Here is a 15895-nt window from a genome sequence, read left to right as displayed (position 1 = left end):
TAAGAGGAACAGTGATCATCCTAGCTAATCATGGCTGTGTGGTCTCCATGTTTGATACCATCTGCCATGGACAAATCATATGAAGACTGGCACCAACCTGGAAACAACTGCATGCTAGTGAAGTGTGGCTCTACCTAGGACACTCGCTTGTAAGTACATGGTCAGGTGTTGTGATATTTCAGTATGACATTGATCATGCTTACATTTCTTCCAACTGGTACAATTTTTATAGTATTGAAAAATAAGCTGCAAAAAAAGAATATAAAATAAATCTGTAAACATTTCAGTACTCAATAAAGTATTATTACTATAAGTAACTCTATCATAGAACAGCTGACCAGCTACTTGAGCTAGACAACAATAATATTCAGTGCTGCTCTCAGTTTGGTTAAATTACACAGTGTAACCATGGTGTAAAGCACTACAGCGAGTACTGCCAATGTCATTCAGGTGGTTAAACCAAAATGGGTAGCCACTTCCCCATAATCAACAAAGACCTCCTTATCATAAATCAAAGCTTACAGCATGTGACAGTTAAAACCCCTCAAGGGTCTTTCTAATAAGTTCCTACCTGGTTTGTACACCAAAGACCCTCAAATATGAATTAAGAGAGAGAGAGAGAGAGAGAGAGAGAGAGAGAGAACAATGCAATAAGCAGCTTCAGTTTTTCTGATGTAATTATAATAATATAAGAATACAGAAAAAATGAAGGGTAGTTAGTAACTGTAAGGGTCAACCATATTGAACACCCATATCAGCATAGAGTGCTGAAATAATTTCAATACTAGATCCTGGAGGTGGACATTTTAACTTCAATTCTCCATAATCAAATGACCATGTCATAATCTATTATAATCACTCAGATTGACCACCTACAGCTCATTATGAGGAAGAAGAATTAAAGAGGGATTACAGTGCATTACAATGCATAAAGTTTCAAGTATCTGCTTCCTGAAGTTAGCTTGTCAACAGTTTCAGTTAGGTCCCATTTAGAATAGGGGACTAACAAGCCCGAGGGTCAAATATGGCAACCAACTACAAAGTTTGCCATCTAATCCGCTAACAGACACTGATAAATATCCCTTTGGGAAGTATTCAAGTGGGTCAGCAATATTTGACCCTCAGACTAGTTAGTCTCCTGTTCTGAATGGAGCCTTAGAGCTATCTTGAATGAAACCTAACTGTATCTTTCGGCATCACCAGAGGGATGATTGGGTTTTAATATAATCCAGTAGACAGGTGATATCAAATGACACATTTTGGTTGATATCCATCTTAATCAGTTAGTCCTGTGAACAGAAAAACACTTTTTTAACTAGTCTGCCAATCAAATATGGCACGATGTATTTAAAAGTGTGCCGAAACTTAATTGAGATGTCATTGCTGGGATGGCGCCTTGTCAAGTGTACGCCATATTTGATCCCCAGACAAGTTAGTCCACAGGTCAACTGGTTGTGAATGCAGCAAATGGAATGGTCTAAATAATACTGTAGCTTTCAAACCGAGACAATGGTGCATAGTTTGCAAGAGGTCAAATACAACTGCAATAACATATTCAACTAACAATGTAGACTGTGTATAATGTAATGAAATCAACCCCACTTCAGCCATTTTAATTCAATGAATAAGATTTGTGAAAAATAATTGCTTTGTGTTTTATCAATTTCAGTATGGGGATTTATATTGATGGTCAATAGAAAGAACCAGAATTTTTCTGGAATTAAAAATTCATGTTAATAGTTATAAGCCAGGAAGGTTTGGGGGTTAGAAAGTAGCAAACACTTTTTTTTTGGTTGGAACAAGTCTATTGTGTATCAAAATTTGAACAAGGTTTTAGGCCCTTTTCCAAGTTGGAGTGAAAAGGTTCACTTTTTCAGAAAAAGAATCCCACTTTGAAATCTATGCCTGCAGGCCTGATTTTTGACTAAGAAGTTATATACTCATGAAACCAAGCAATATTTTGTCAAGCCTAAGAGTTTGAACTATAGCTTGAACATACACACGTTAAAACAGCCTGAATGAGGCTGGAAGGGATTATGGACTAAGTTTCCTACAAGCATGTTTATGAACCTAAGTGGATGATGACCTTTCATGACAGAAGTCAATTCAAATGGTAGTAATGTAGCACCTGCTTTCATGACAAAAAAAAAAGAACCATATTAATAAAGAGAACAGTACCTCAGTCTCACGTACTCACCACCCTAAAAATCATCTGCGTTAAAAAAAATCCCTCACTTTATCTCTTATGAAGATGTCCAGATTGGTCTTTATTGTCTGTTGTTATAATAAATTGGCTGCTCTTTGTAATTCACTACGGTGCACAAATTACTCCACGAAAATAAATCTAAATGCCCCTCAAAAACATTTTGGAAGTCATGTATAGTTGGATGTGGACATGCACTGTATGGTAATAGCCATATGCACAAAGCTTTCATCTAGCACACACAGGAAAGAATACTCTGCATGCACTGAAAATATCAAATATGACAGATATTGACGGGATACCCCCCCCCCCCCCCCCAAAAAAAAAAAGTGGATCACACCAAACATTAGAGCTTTTTTTCTTACATCATGTGCCACAAATGAACTTCTCCTGAAGCAGCAAGTTCTTGCACGGCAGATTTTTGCCCTTAATGAACCATGTGATCTTCATCTTAGACTGGGTTCCCATACTTAGATCGATCCATCTGGATCTAAATAACTCCCTGGGGGTTCACGCTAAATTGTTATCAGCACATGAGGCTTAAATGTCTGTCACGCCTACCGAATCAGCTACTAGTAGGGTAAAAATAATTACCCCCTAACAGTTTTACTAGACGTGACAGACATTTAAGCCCATTAGTTTGACAGCAATTTAGTGAGATTCCCCAGGAAGATAGATCGATCCAAATATCTGTGGGAATGGTCACAGCAATCTATCTTCTAACATATTTTCTAGATCAATTTTTAAATTCCATTTTAATCCTAACAACTGTCTGTCACCATTATGAACCCCCATTTGTGATCTCATGCCTATTTGTTAATTAAAAACCTTTGCAGTTCAAATGGTAAAATTATGGCACAGTCATTTGAAACCACACAACAGTAATAACTTTGTCACTTAAATTTTACCCAAGAGTGGCATTACACTTTTTTACTTTTTCCACTGTGAACTGAGAAAAATGAGTCACACCGATACATCTGAAATTCACTACAATCTAAGAGATGGGAACTTGGCACTAATGGCAGTCAGACAGTCCAAGACAGCTGAAACACAAAACACAACCAACAACTTGCCAAGTGGCATAACCAGTTGCTCAGGTGTAAAATATGTATATATAGAAACAAGTGATGCAGTCTGCCTCTGAAATTATTCAGCATCACACTCGATTTATGTCAAATGTCTTGCCTTCCCACATCACCCTTACTTAAAATTTCTTGACAACAATTTGACTAACACCACGTCTTCAAACTTCGGTCTTGTTCCGTAAAATACTAAGTACTTCATTTTGTATAATTTGAATATTCATGATTGTGACTGGGTCAAAAATTCACATACTTGAGTTTTGACTATGTTGTTCCAACAGCCATCACTGTAGTTAACCTTAGTGGTGGTGTTAGCTTTGCTCCTGTGCTAATATTTTTTTCTGGAAAAGTATCCCCAGATTTTTTTAAAAATATTTTTTAAAAATTCTACCAATATGAATATTTCAATATGAATATTTGTAAGAAATATATATTTTATCCAAAAATATCAGGGTGACATTGTAGTTTTAATTTATAAAATTATATGATAAAATTATCAATTCATGATGGGATATTGATATGGGTCAAGGGATTTTTCTATTTCTATAAAAGGTGAATTGCTGTTTTACAGCAATGAATCATGGAGTTTCACCACTGCTTCTATACTTTTGTTCAAAATTGGCAGAAGTGATGGGGGTGTAAATATGAAAAAATATATATAAATAAATTGCAAGGGGGGTGGGGTTAAAATAATCGGTAACAATCTCCCAGTGACGATCTTCTGCAAACAAAGACCCTTGAACAATATGAAAATTGTCTTCTCATCTCACTTGGATTGCATATGATCTACCGCTAAAGATATGAAAATCAACATCTAGTCTAGCTTGAATCAGTAACAATCCCCAGCTAATGATCTTCCTCAAACGAAGTCCATTGGACGAATAAGAAAACTGCTTTCTCATTTCGCTTGAATCAGTAACGATCTCCCACAAACAGAGTCCCTTGAAGAAATATGAAAATTGCCTTCTCATCTCAATCGGATTGCAAACGATCTCCTTGCTAAAAATTGCCTTCTCCTCTGACAGCCCCATCAGGTCCCCTACGTATAAACGTCTGGAAAGTGTCCACTTTTATAATTTGGCGCTAATTTGCTCAGTCTTCGTTTGGGGTCTACACGTGTTTTGTACTGAATGTAGGTCACCCTTGTCACTACTACATTTGCCATTTTGTGTTTTATAAGCCTTAAATAGTAGGTGGGTCATATCTGAAGTACACTGTGCACCACAAAGTACTAGTATCAGGCCTACCCAACTACCAGACTTGGCACCGAATGATCCCGAATTCACCAGTAGATCGGACCACACTACCCATTTTCAAGGTGTGCGTCAGTACGTATATGCATTTCACAGTATCATACCCTGGAACAAATTTTGAGATGAGATACACTACCGTACTTTCCAACCATATGGAGTATTATGCAAGAGCGGTGTCACGTCCGATACTGTGAAGCGCGTACTGACGCACACATTGAAAACGGGTAGTGTGGTCCGATCTACTGGTGAATTCAGGATCATATGGTGCAGAGTCTAGTAGTTGGGTAGGCCTGAGTATAAATCAACTGGGATATACAAGCTGGGTATGTCAAAATTACTTTATGTTACATTGTAGGACGTCTACGGCTGTCCCGACATGCCAAGTCTTATTTTCATTATGAATATTGTGAGAATCTATCTCACAGTAACAGTATTTATAACATCTCCTTAGATCTACAACTATTAATCATTAGCACCCAGACAGGAGAAGTGTCAATCTTCAATGCATTAGCAGTCTTCATTATCACAGACAGCAGTTTTTGACACATGCCAAAATAAAAGAAAGAGAGAATTGGCAAAACTGGGATAGATTAGAGAGAAGAACAGGAATGTTGAGATAATACTATCACTAGCCCATGGTATCAATGTCCAAAGTTTTACCTTGTCTAAATATAACTGACAGGAATAGTTTGAGAGGATTGTTCATCCAGTAGGGAAAATGACATTTGTTCTTTCCACAAGCACATATGATTACTGCCCAGAGAGTGATAACAAATAAGCTTTCAATCTGAATTTATTTCAGTGTCAGGCTGTTTCCTTCTGATTAATGAAGATAACAATACCAAAACTAATCATGATGGGACAATGTTTTCTCATGTGTTTTATGTTGTTTTTTTTAATCAGCCTGTGATTAACATGCTCATAAACTTACCTATTTTGGGCATTTTTCATACATATAAAGGGATCAAAATGTGATGAGTTGCCTTTTGGAGGAAACACCCAATCAGAGAAAATTGCTTTCACTTTTCCTTTTCCATTTTATAATAAACTACTTGATCATTAACCTTACATGTTTGACTGATACAAACCATGATTTTTAGATAGCCCACGTTTTTGAGCAGCTATAGAATGACAACATATTGATCACTACTTCTGGTTACATTTACTTGTCTCTCTTTTGTCATTAGTGGAGATGGGATGATAACACTTATGAAATATTTCAACTGTCACAAATTTGTACATTTTTACGGAAAAATACTATGCTAAAGTGACACAACACAACTACAGGTACCTCCATTAGCGTAACCCCATATTACAGCAGCCAGTACCCTTTCTGTTAAGTGATATGAAATACATACATTTTACCTCTTTTCATTAAAAGCATTTTTAGTTGGCTATAAATATATTTTCTGCCACATGAGCTATTGTAGTTTAGGGAATTTCAAAGGAATAATAGACTTAATGGCCATTTATTTTACCAATCAGCCAGATCTCATTTAAAGGGCATATAAAGTGAGGAAAAGTATCATACTGTTGTTGAGGTGATATCTGAATGGTGCACAGAATAGTGTATCTTTAAAACTGAAATCAAAAGAAAGTTTATACACTACTCACCCAAAACACAATTTTAGCACCATTTTTGTCATTTTTATGCTAAACTGTCCTCTGACTACTACAGGAAACAGAGCAAACTAGTGTGGTTATTGCCATAATCAATTTTATCTCTGCCTTCAACATTTTATGTTGCATTTACCTCTGTCTTCAGCTCTTTTAATATATACCCAGTTTTCTCACAAGCCTAATGTGTCATGTGTCCTTTTTATACCCCTTACATGTTTAAAAGTTCCTTTTTTTGCAATGACCACCATACTTACTTGGCATGCAAATTATATAAGTTTATATGGCCTCATGATTATCATGTAGTACTCATCCAACATCATTGACAAAAAGGGTGTAAACATAACTTTTTAATGCTTTTTCTACTGATTATATGTTTTTTATAAATAGAAATCAATAGATTTTGCTTGTTTGGATTGAGGATGTGAAAATGATATTATTTATATAATCTCTTTTAGACCCTGCATAAAGCCATTTGTATGCCTATCTATGCTACAAACTCATCATCATCATCATCTTTGGTTTTTCAGGTCTTTAGTCCTGAATGAACAGGGTTAGACCTTTTCCCACATATGACTTTCCTCCATTCTTGTCTGTTATGTTAAGCTACAAAACTGAGGATACACAATTGCACAATTAAACATCTATGAAAGTTTCAGGCACAGTTACATATGAAATAGCATGATCAAACACTAATGGTTCCACTATATAATAGCACTGCCAAAAATTACACTCATAGCAGAAGTATCAAAAACACATCCTTGGTGTGTAACAGTATACAGTGCAGACGGCTCCTGCGAGGACAGCCAGTCAGTCTGCAGCATTCTGTTTGATTTGTTTATTCACACTGTTTAGCTCTAAGTACTTCAATAAATCCATGCGGGTCAATCAATATCCCAGTCAGAGAGAGAGGGAGCTGAGAGCACTGCTTAGTAAGGAAACCAATTTAGTAGTTTGAGACATACAGTTGTGAAACAGTTCAGTTAATAATAGCTATCTCGGCCCTTAACTTAAAATCTTAAGGAAAACTGCTGGCTGGGAATGTTATAATTTTTTTTACTATGCAGTGGACCACTAGTGCTCTAATAACTGCCCTGTACTTTTATAAATCCATAAATTGAGATGAAAATATACTAATCTTCAGAACACCTTGGCCTACCTGTGAGTCTCTAGAGATTGATTTTCTATCAAAATTTCAACACGTTCATTTCAAAGTCTAGGTACTAGAAGAAGTGCACAGATATTGCACGTCTCACCATGCTGATAATAGCTTATATTCATGGCAAAGAGAGTGGGTCACACCATTTGTAGTAAATTATAAAAACAAATCTATTGCACAAAATGTGCAATCTTTCCAGCACCCTGATACTCAAAGATGATCTATAAATCTAATGTTTATCTTCCGTGTATCTTAACCATAACTTCACTAATCTCCTTAAAAGCAGTGAGGTTGACCTTTACCAGTTACTGAGGTATTTGCTTCAGGTCAGCCAGCATTAGCATAGTAAGGTGACATACAGATTTGCCATTTTAAAATATGAAAAATGTATCTTAAATGTATCTAAATTTAAAGAAACAAGGTAACAATTCATTGCCACAAGACATTGTCTGCATGTGTGGAATTCATCAGAAAGACACTTCCAGTGCATTTTCAGGGTGAATTGATTTTTTTCTATTCTTAACGAAAAAGACCTGATATCATTTCAGTATTTTGACTCAGTGTATCTTATACATTTATGTCATTAATGAGTAGCAACTTCTGCACATCATGCATCAAGGAAATAACAACCAGCTTTTACTCTGATATTCGTTCACCTAAGCATGCCAGCCTCCAACAGCAAATACTACTTAGACCTACCCCTACTGTGCCACATCTCAAGCATCTGAGAATATTCTTAACTGAATGCTGGACTTCGCCAAACATGTGATCATAAAGGTTGTACAGTATTACTATTTGTATAAAGCGACAAAACCAAAACAGTAAAAAGACTTCCTGTAGAAGGCTCATATCAAACACCACACACTAAAAGAACAAGTGAAAGAAAGTGCAAACAGCACGTGGGGCCAATACTGGATTGTCTCCAGATCAAAAATAGAAATCTATAAACAGGCATGAAACTTAGTTTAAAGATGTTCCTGTCCCACTAGGTGAAGAGCACTGCCACTAGGCTGATATCCTTTTTAAATAAGTAAACTAATCAACTTGACATAGAAACTGTACTTCCATAGGATATCACACATATAATGGATTTCATTTCATATAAAAGTCAGATTAAATTTTTCATTTTGGAATATCAATGCAAAAAGAAAATACCTTACGATTTTTGTTTGTTGTCATATTCATAAATATTCAGAAACAAACTAACCCTCAGGTGAACAATGTGATTATAGATCTATTATATTCCAGAGCTTGACACAGCAAAGCAAGAGAATCAACTCAGTTTTATAGAAATTTCACTACTCTGCCAATATCTGAAGTGTATCTTATTGCACCGGTATCTTAACTTTGAAAAGATTTAATAGTGTTTTTAGAATACACCAAACCAATACTTTTCACATTATTATCACTAATTTGCCCTCATGCATATCTGAAAATGAATGGTATTTACACTAGTCATGCTGCAATTAAAAAACTAGTACAAACTGTATTAAAAGAATCTGATAATTCGATAGAAACAAGATCATATTAAATTGCAATAATCTAATTGGGATTTAATCTTTAAATGCCTCTTTCCAAGTGAGATTTTAAAAATATTTTTCGTTTTCACAGAAAATAAACAGAAGATACGTATAATGTAATCTGTTTACGTACGATTTCTTTGTAAAGATGCTAGTATATGAAAAGGCATAGCATGTAACAGTTTTATGTATGGGTATTTAACTGCACTGACATCATGTCAACTGGAAATAGGAATCTGCTGTTTCATGTTACAAGTTAAATTACACAGGAAACAAATACATCTTTTATTGAAACACACAGCACATGCAAAATTTTTGTAGAGTTGTATTTATATTGGAAATAAAGAAGCATAGAAATACAGATCATGAATAGATGAGGCAAATTTGCAATCTCTGCTGTATAAACACTTCAGAGTTACATGACAAACGTTTGACTACATTCTCGTCACAAACACACGACACGCATTTCACTACTTTCCAAAGTTTAAAACGCTATAACAGCAATGTTATGACCTCTCAACAATGAATTTAAAAATCCAATTGTAACGTTTGGCTAAAATCACAAAAATCCCACAGGAAGTTGCCACTTCAACTCTGTCTTTGCAACAATTAACAGTTGTCGAGTGACTCCTTAAGAACTGAGTTTCAGTTCATACTCAGTTTACTTCCCCCAAAAAACATCAAGCCTGCTTTCTGTGATAGGCATATTTAAAGGTCTTCATTGTCTTTTCTGTATCTAAATTCATTGATCCCTGACCACGTTATCACAAGTGAAGTGCACATGGTGACAGAGATAAGACGTCTTTGTGCGTGAATCGCCACTTACCTCCAAGTCTTCGAATGTTTTGCAGCTCATGATTGCAAATCCATCTATTATGTCTTCTTCAAATGCTGCATTACTGGCATTGTTTTTGAGTTTATTTTTCCCTTTCCCCTTATCCTTCGAAGGCTTAGGGGGAGGGGACAGATTATGCTCTTCATCGACGTACCCAGGCGAGTCAGGCCTCACTTTTTCTTTGGATTTGGGAGTCTTTTCTCGCCGAGGCTGTCTGACTTTTCGCTCCTTTCCTTCTTTCTCCATTGAATATCTCCTTAAATTCACCCACTATGCCCGAACTGGCACCCTCATCAGATACCCCGGGAAATATACTGGGTGTTCGTAGACTCCAAATTGCGATCGACACTATATTAGTTGAGAAATCTGCCGAATTCCGAAGGAAGTGGAACCACAAATTCGCCTTTGATTGTTCAAATGGCGGATAGCACAATATGGCCGCTTCACTGCAAAGTCCCGTATATATCATTCCGCATGCAGGAATAGTCCCAGCACGTGGTAATGTTTAACCAAATTTTTAACGACATACAACAACAAAAGTATCGACGTTGCATGTTATTTAATAAATTTTACAGCAAAGAAATATAAGTTACAATGTTAAACAATAACTTTATCAACATTTCTCTGGCGGTTGTTATGTCTTTCCAATCAGTAGGCCTAATCCCAGGCTGAAAGCGTTACACCCAGGAGCGTGTACATGGTCGTTTACTGCACGGGCATGGAGTCGCAACACAATCTTAACCTCACAATAGTCAATGATACACACACCAAGTGTGAAGATGATGCTCTGAATGGTAGGATCAGTATGGGCTAAAGCGGGCTACTCTGCTCTCTGTGCGTGATGGACAGGAAGGAGGGGATACCACACCCCACTCACCAACTGTGCCATTGCAGACATAGTCTAGTGACATACCATGTCATTATCAGGGTGCAAAAGACGAAAATAAAGCACATATAACTTCTCTTTTTTCTCTTATGTACATGCTGTAAATCAATCTAAAAGATGAGCAAAGGGGGTAGCGGGTGGGGGTCAACATAGCAAATCTATCGCTCAGTGCAAATGGTTTTTTTTATAGCAAAATAAAAGGAGTTTTTTGATGGATAACCTAAGGTGAAGTTTTAAACAAGCAAACCTAAATAATTTAAAGTAAAAACATCGAATTTCAAGATGACGCGCAGATGCTTAAAATGATAGGCTAATAAATTAATTAAAAACATTGATATTTCCTTGTTTTAAATTTGAGTACGCTAAGACCTATATCCAAGCTCAAGATAGTGCTTGAAATAGAGAGACAGACCGGAGAGAGAGAGAGAGAGAAAGAGAGAGGAGACCAATCCAGCATGGCATATTGCCTTAAAGTGAAGTAAGATATTGTTATTTGAAAAATGTCATTGGAAAAAACGAAAAAAAAATAAATAAATAAATAAATAAATAAATAAATAAATAAAATGAAATATACACAGACGATTTTGTAACTTGTTGGTTAATACTGAATTGGACGTTTTTTTTTAAATACTTTCTTGTATTATTATTGTTATTGTTATTTTTTATTTTATTTTATTTTATTTATTTATTTATTTATTTATTTATTTATTTATTTATTTATATTTTTGCAAAGTCTGCCCCGATGGCATGTGGGTCGACTGACTTCTACACAGGGGTCAACAGTGAGTTTCTTCACATTATCTGCTGATGGAGAAGGGTCTGAAATTGAAAAAGTTTAGGATTTGGTAGCGAGAAATTGCATGGGTTAAATTATCTCGATCTACTTGGCGAACTTCTTGCTTGTGATCACCTGCGTGGCTGGCAGATTTATTTTCCTGGCCTGTCTGTCATTTGCAGGCATTCTGCGATATTACAGACTTGACATTTAATATGGAATATTTCAGTTTCGAAGGTATACCTAGGTAAAAATACGTTCTTTTTTCAAAAAACTCCGATTTCATATAAGATTTGTGAATGTAAAAGTATGCAGTCATGTGTGTCACTACCAATTAACTGACTTTCATGCATGTTGCGCTGCTACACTATGTAATTTGCAGTGATTTAATTGGGTAGTGTTCCTTTGGGCTGATCAAAGCTTGGCTTAGGCAAAGCTTGGTTCTGTCAAAAAAGTATCCATATTTCAGCAACTACTGCATAGAAAAATTTGAAATTTTGCATGTAAGCGGCCAGTTTTGCAGTGCGTAAAATGAGTCAAGAAGTGCATTACAAATTTGTTAATCTAAGGCAAAATGGCGCGAAAAAGACAGACATCACCAGACAGATCATAGCGCCAAACGGAACGGTCCCCACAGTTTTATAGAGTAATGCCCAGACTGATGTACCTACACAGAGGTCACCCCCAATGTATCAAAATTTTACCTACAGGGTACAGGACCCACTGTCTTTCGGGATACGCTGCTGCAACTAAACAAAAAACACTTAGTCCGTTCAGAACGAGGGGTAATTTGCCACTAAAATGCGTTTTTCAAAGCCCTTAGCGAACACCAAACTGGTTTAAGCAGGTAAGAACACCTAATGACCTCTGAGGTACCCACTGTATACAGCAAAACATCGTCGTCTGTTTCTCTAATGAATTGGGGGCCATGAACGATTCTGGGTAGAACACTGAAACTGCGTGGCTTTCTTTATTGAGGTCAGATTTCACCTGTAACGCCCAATTAGTCAAAACAGAGTTTACAGATATCCAGCAGAGGCCTACGACGAAGGATATGCCGGGTCTAAAGTGACAAGGGTGATTGACAGCGTCAGTATTTGGAGTAGATTCCACATTGGTGCCAAAACACCAATGGTAGTCATCGACGAAAACCTGAACCAGATCAAATAAAGGGATAATCTCGGAACCACTTGACTATCATTTGATAGGGGGCACCTTAGGAACAATTCTAGGTTGCACGATGAGGTTGCAGGTTCACACAGAGCACTTTTAATAGCAGATAACTTACAGAACCAAGGGGATGAGCAGCTACCCTGGTCATCAAAATCGCCACATTTGAACCACATAGACAATATTTCGGTAGACCATTACTCACCAATCAACTGCCTACATGTCCTACAACAAAACTGGACCAGATTGGACAATTTCAGACCGATGCCTAGAATGCTATTCCAGATTGAACTCTAAAAACCTACCCTCAAGAAATGCCTTGCCGCTTGAGAGCGCTGGCAACAGCCACGAAGAGGCCAGGCGTAACAACGACCATTACTGTGACTAGCAACTGACATGAGGGTCTTTTGTGGAGCGTATTACCCTTTTACAGACGATAATTTGGAAACTATGGAGATCCAAAATATCTCTTTTAATGGGAGTCGTATGACATAGAATAGGCAATGTGTTTTTGTTTGTTTCTCTGGCGAATTCCATTAATGAACTGATGTCACAATGACATCAAATATATAATTTAAAGTTATTAAAACACGATTTTAATCCTTATTTTCATTTATCAGTCCGCAAAATAGGAAAAAACTGATAAAAAATTATTTCGAAAAAAATATTCCATATTAAATGTCAAGTCTGTATAAAAAAGCTTCATATTCGAATTTTAAACTTCACAGGTACGTTGCTCTCACAAGCCATGAAGTATATTTGTTAGTAATTTACTTAGAACTGCCTTTTCAGAACCCAAAAATCAAAACTCATTAATTGCATCAACGGGCTAAAATGAGTTATGATGATGCTTTGTCGTGTTTAACAGAAATACATCAACATTTTATTAGATAATTCATCTGATAAAATTTGTTCGACATAGGAGTTTCACCCTAGTAAAGCACTGGTAAATAAAATATTATCGTACGTTTGCAAAGATACACAACAGACTATAAATCTTAATTCCTCATTAAACATACGTTGCACGTGTATTACTTAGAATACTAAATCAAAAAAAGGCACAGAAAACATTTTGTCATCAATTCATTTTTTCTTGCTTAAGATTGTTATCACGTATGCTCTCTTTCTCCGTTTGTCCAAAGTATTGAATGTGTGCAGATGTTCATCTGCTTGCCCGTCCCCCATGCCGTTCATTCGAATATATAATCCATTTACCTTTATCTACAGTGACTGCTTAGTCAACAAGATGAGGGCGACATCGTCACGCGATGCTGTGTCGGTTGGGACTCTATATGGACGTCTACAAGTCTCATCTTAGGAGAAGAAATAAAGGCGGATCACAGTAGTAATTTAACATTTTTGTAGCTTGTGATAATATTGTACCACGCACACGCGTGCATACATGCATGCAACTTAAAGGTATATGTAAGATCACGGCAAGAAAGAGCGTTCACAACAATATTGAAATGATAAGGAGAGACACCCCAGTGTCAACATAGCATTTGTGTGGCCTTAAAATGTTATCATAGGAGAGACTTGGTATTGAGCAGACCCGCTTTCAAATCAACTATTGCTGCCAATGTACCGACCTTATCGATCTGAAAGAAAAAATATTTGGATGTTGTTTATTATATTTCCCAAGGTTGCAATGTAGCCAGTCATTTTGTTCTGATCTCTATCCAAGGAAAAATAAGTAAATAAAATCCTGCTACCTCAAGCGCACTTAGTAATGAAAGCGCTTCAAAGAATTGCAGCTGTGAATATCTGATTGACGCTCTATACGCAGTCAGATGTATGCCAGGAAAATCACGCTATGTCAGATGACCTCAGATAAAACGGTATCAAAACTTTTGATTTTTAACTCGAGTATCTCAATCATATACCAGTTTTCATCTGTGAATATCCACAAAAGCAACTGCTGCAATTTTACTAAATTGAATTTTTTTTATTCTTTCAGTGTGTCATTTGTCAATTATAAATTTGTCTGCGTTAAAAATGAGCTATAACGTAGGACTAATATTTCACAGATCAAATATTTATTTATACAGTTACTGAATATCTACAAAACAACTTTTTTTCATGAAATTTCATTTGCTACATCATGTTTCAGTTTACTTTCCTCAAACTTTGTTTTGCGGAAAGAAAATTGCCCCTCACCCCCTTCTTCTTTTCTTTAACTTGTTTAAGGTGCTAGGTGGGAGAGTTTTAGTGACCTAAGAATATAAGAAACTAGGGTGAATAGGCGACTTTATAAAGGGCTCCTATAAACATTAAGATAGAGAAAGGTGTTAGTACTAGGTTATGATCAATATTTGATTTGAGCACTAAGCAGACGGTGTGTTTTCTGGTAAGGGGTAATGAAATCAGTCAGTATTAGTAACACGGAATAGGCTTCACTTGTCATTATAGCTGATTAAAGAGCTGCAGTGAGGCAACAGATTACCTTCAAACTGATCTCATGCAGAGGCTGATATGGCTGCCATCCCTCAAGTGAGCAAAGCATAAAAAAACAAGGTTGTATACAATGGCTTTCTGACACTCTGCTGGTAATCTTTTCATTCAGGCATAAATTTTAATTTTCTTCTTTTTTTCTTTAATAGCTCATAGAAGGAGAGGGCTTTAGAAAAAATAAAATCTCTTGGTCTCATCTAACCATCTAACAGTGATACTAATAGAGGTTTGGCCTTTAAAATTATTAAAACAAAACAAAAAAAAAAACTAGAGGATCAGAGAGGTGGTACTGCCTCCAGGTATTGTACCACCAGCTGGAGTAAGTACATTCTTATGGAAAACAAAACAAAAAAAGGGAAACCATCTCCAGTGCTGTGCTTGTCTAGTTCTACAAAATGCAGTGACCAAGAGTTCTCAATTTTTTTCTGTAAAAAATTACAATTATTAACAAAATCGCAGGGAAAATTAAAAGGTCAAATCCAAGGTTGCAGTAAGATTGTGAATATAGGACTTCTCATCCAAGTTCAATAATAAATATAAGAGCTTGGAAAATTGTGAAGTGCGGTTCATGGTGAAAAGTAGGTCAAAGATCAATTTCAAGGTCACAGTTGGATTGCCAGTATATGAATTCCTATTCAAGTTCAACAGTAACTATGGGCGTATCTCTCCCAGTTTTAGAGAAATAAGAGAGGGAAAAATTGTCAAAGTTCAGTTCAAAGAGAAAAGTAGGTCAAAGGTCAAATTCAAGGTCATAGCTGGATTGCCAGTGTATGACTTCATATTCAAGTTCATAATGATGGGCATATCTTTGTCAGTTTTGGAGATATAAAGGCCGGCAAATTTCCAAAGTTCAGTTCTTAGAGAAAGTAGGTCAAAGGTCAAATTCAAGGTCACAGCTAGATTGCCAGTATATAACTTCCTATTCAAGTTCAATAGTAACTATG

At 36.3% G+C, this 15895-nt stretch overlaps 1 protein-coding gene across 3 annotated transcripts in view; it reads right to left on the bottom strand.

Annotated features, from left to right (window-relative positions):
* The window catches only part of LOC106178105 (fibrosin-1-like protein), a 94279-nt gene extending 84171 nt beyond the window's left edge, over positions 1 to 10108 (bottom strand). For 2 of the 3 annotated variants that reach the window (XM_087000310.1, XM_013561144.3), the window contains exon 1: positions 9661 to 10108. In XM_087000310.1, the coding sequence (XP_086856436.1) occupies positions 9661 to 9915 (255 nt within the window). In that variant the 5' untranslated portion in view covers positions 9916 to 10108. The remainder of the gene's footprint in view (positions 1 to 9660) is intronic. The other variant, XM_013561143.3, reaches the window with a different exon arrangement.
* Positions 10109 to 15895: the final 5787 nt, after the last annotated feature.

The sequence above is a fragment of the Lingula anatina genome, chromosome 1, assembly GCF_051362555.1.
Source record: "Lingula anatina isolate TDL-2025a chromosome 1, LinAna3.0, whole genome shotgun sequence".
In the NCBI taxonomy this organism is placed as follows: Eukaryota; Metazoa; Brachiopoda; class Lingulata; order Lingulida; family Lingulidae; genus Lingula; species Lingula anatina.
The sequence above is the reverse complement of the archived record's forward strand: the minus strand, read 5'-3'. Positions and strand labels throughout refer to the sequence as shown.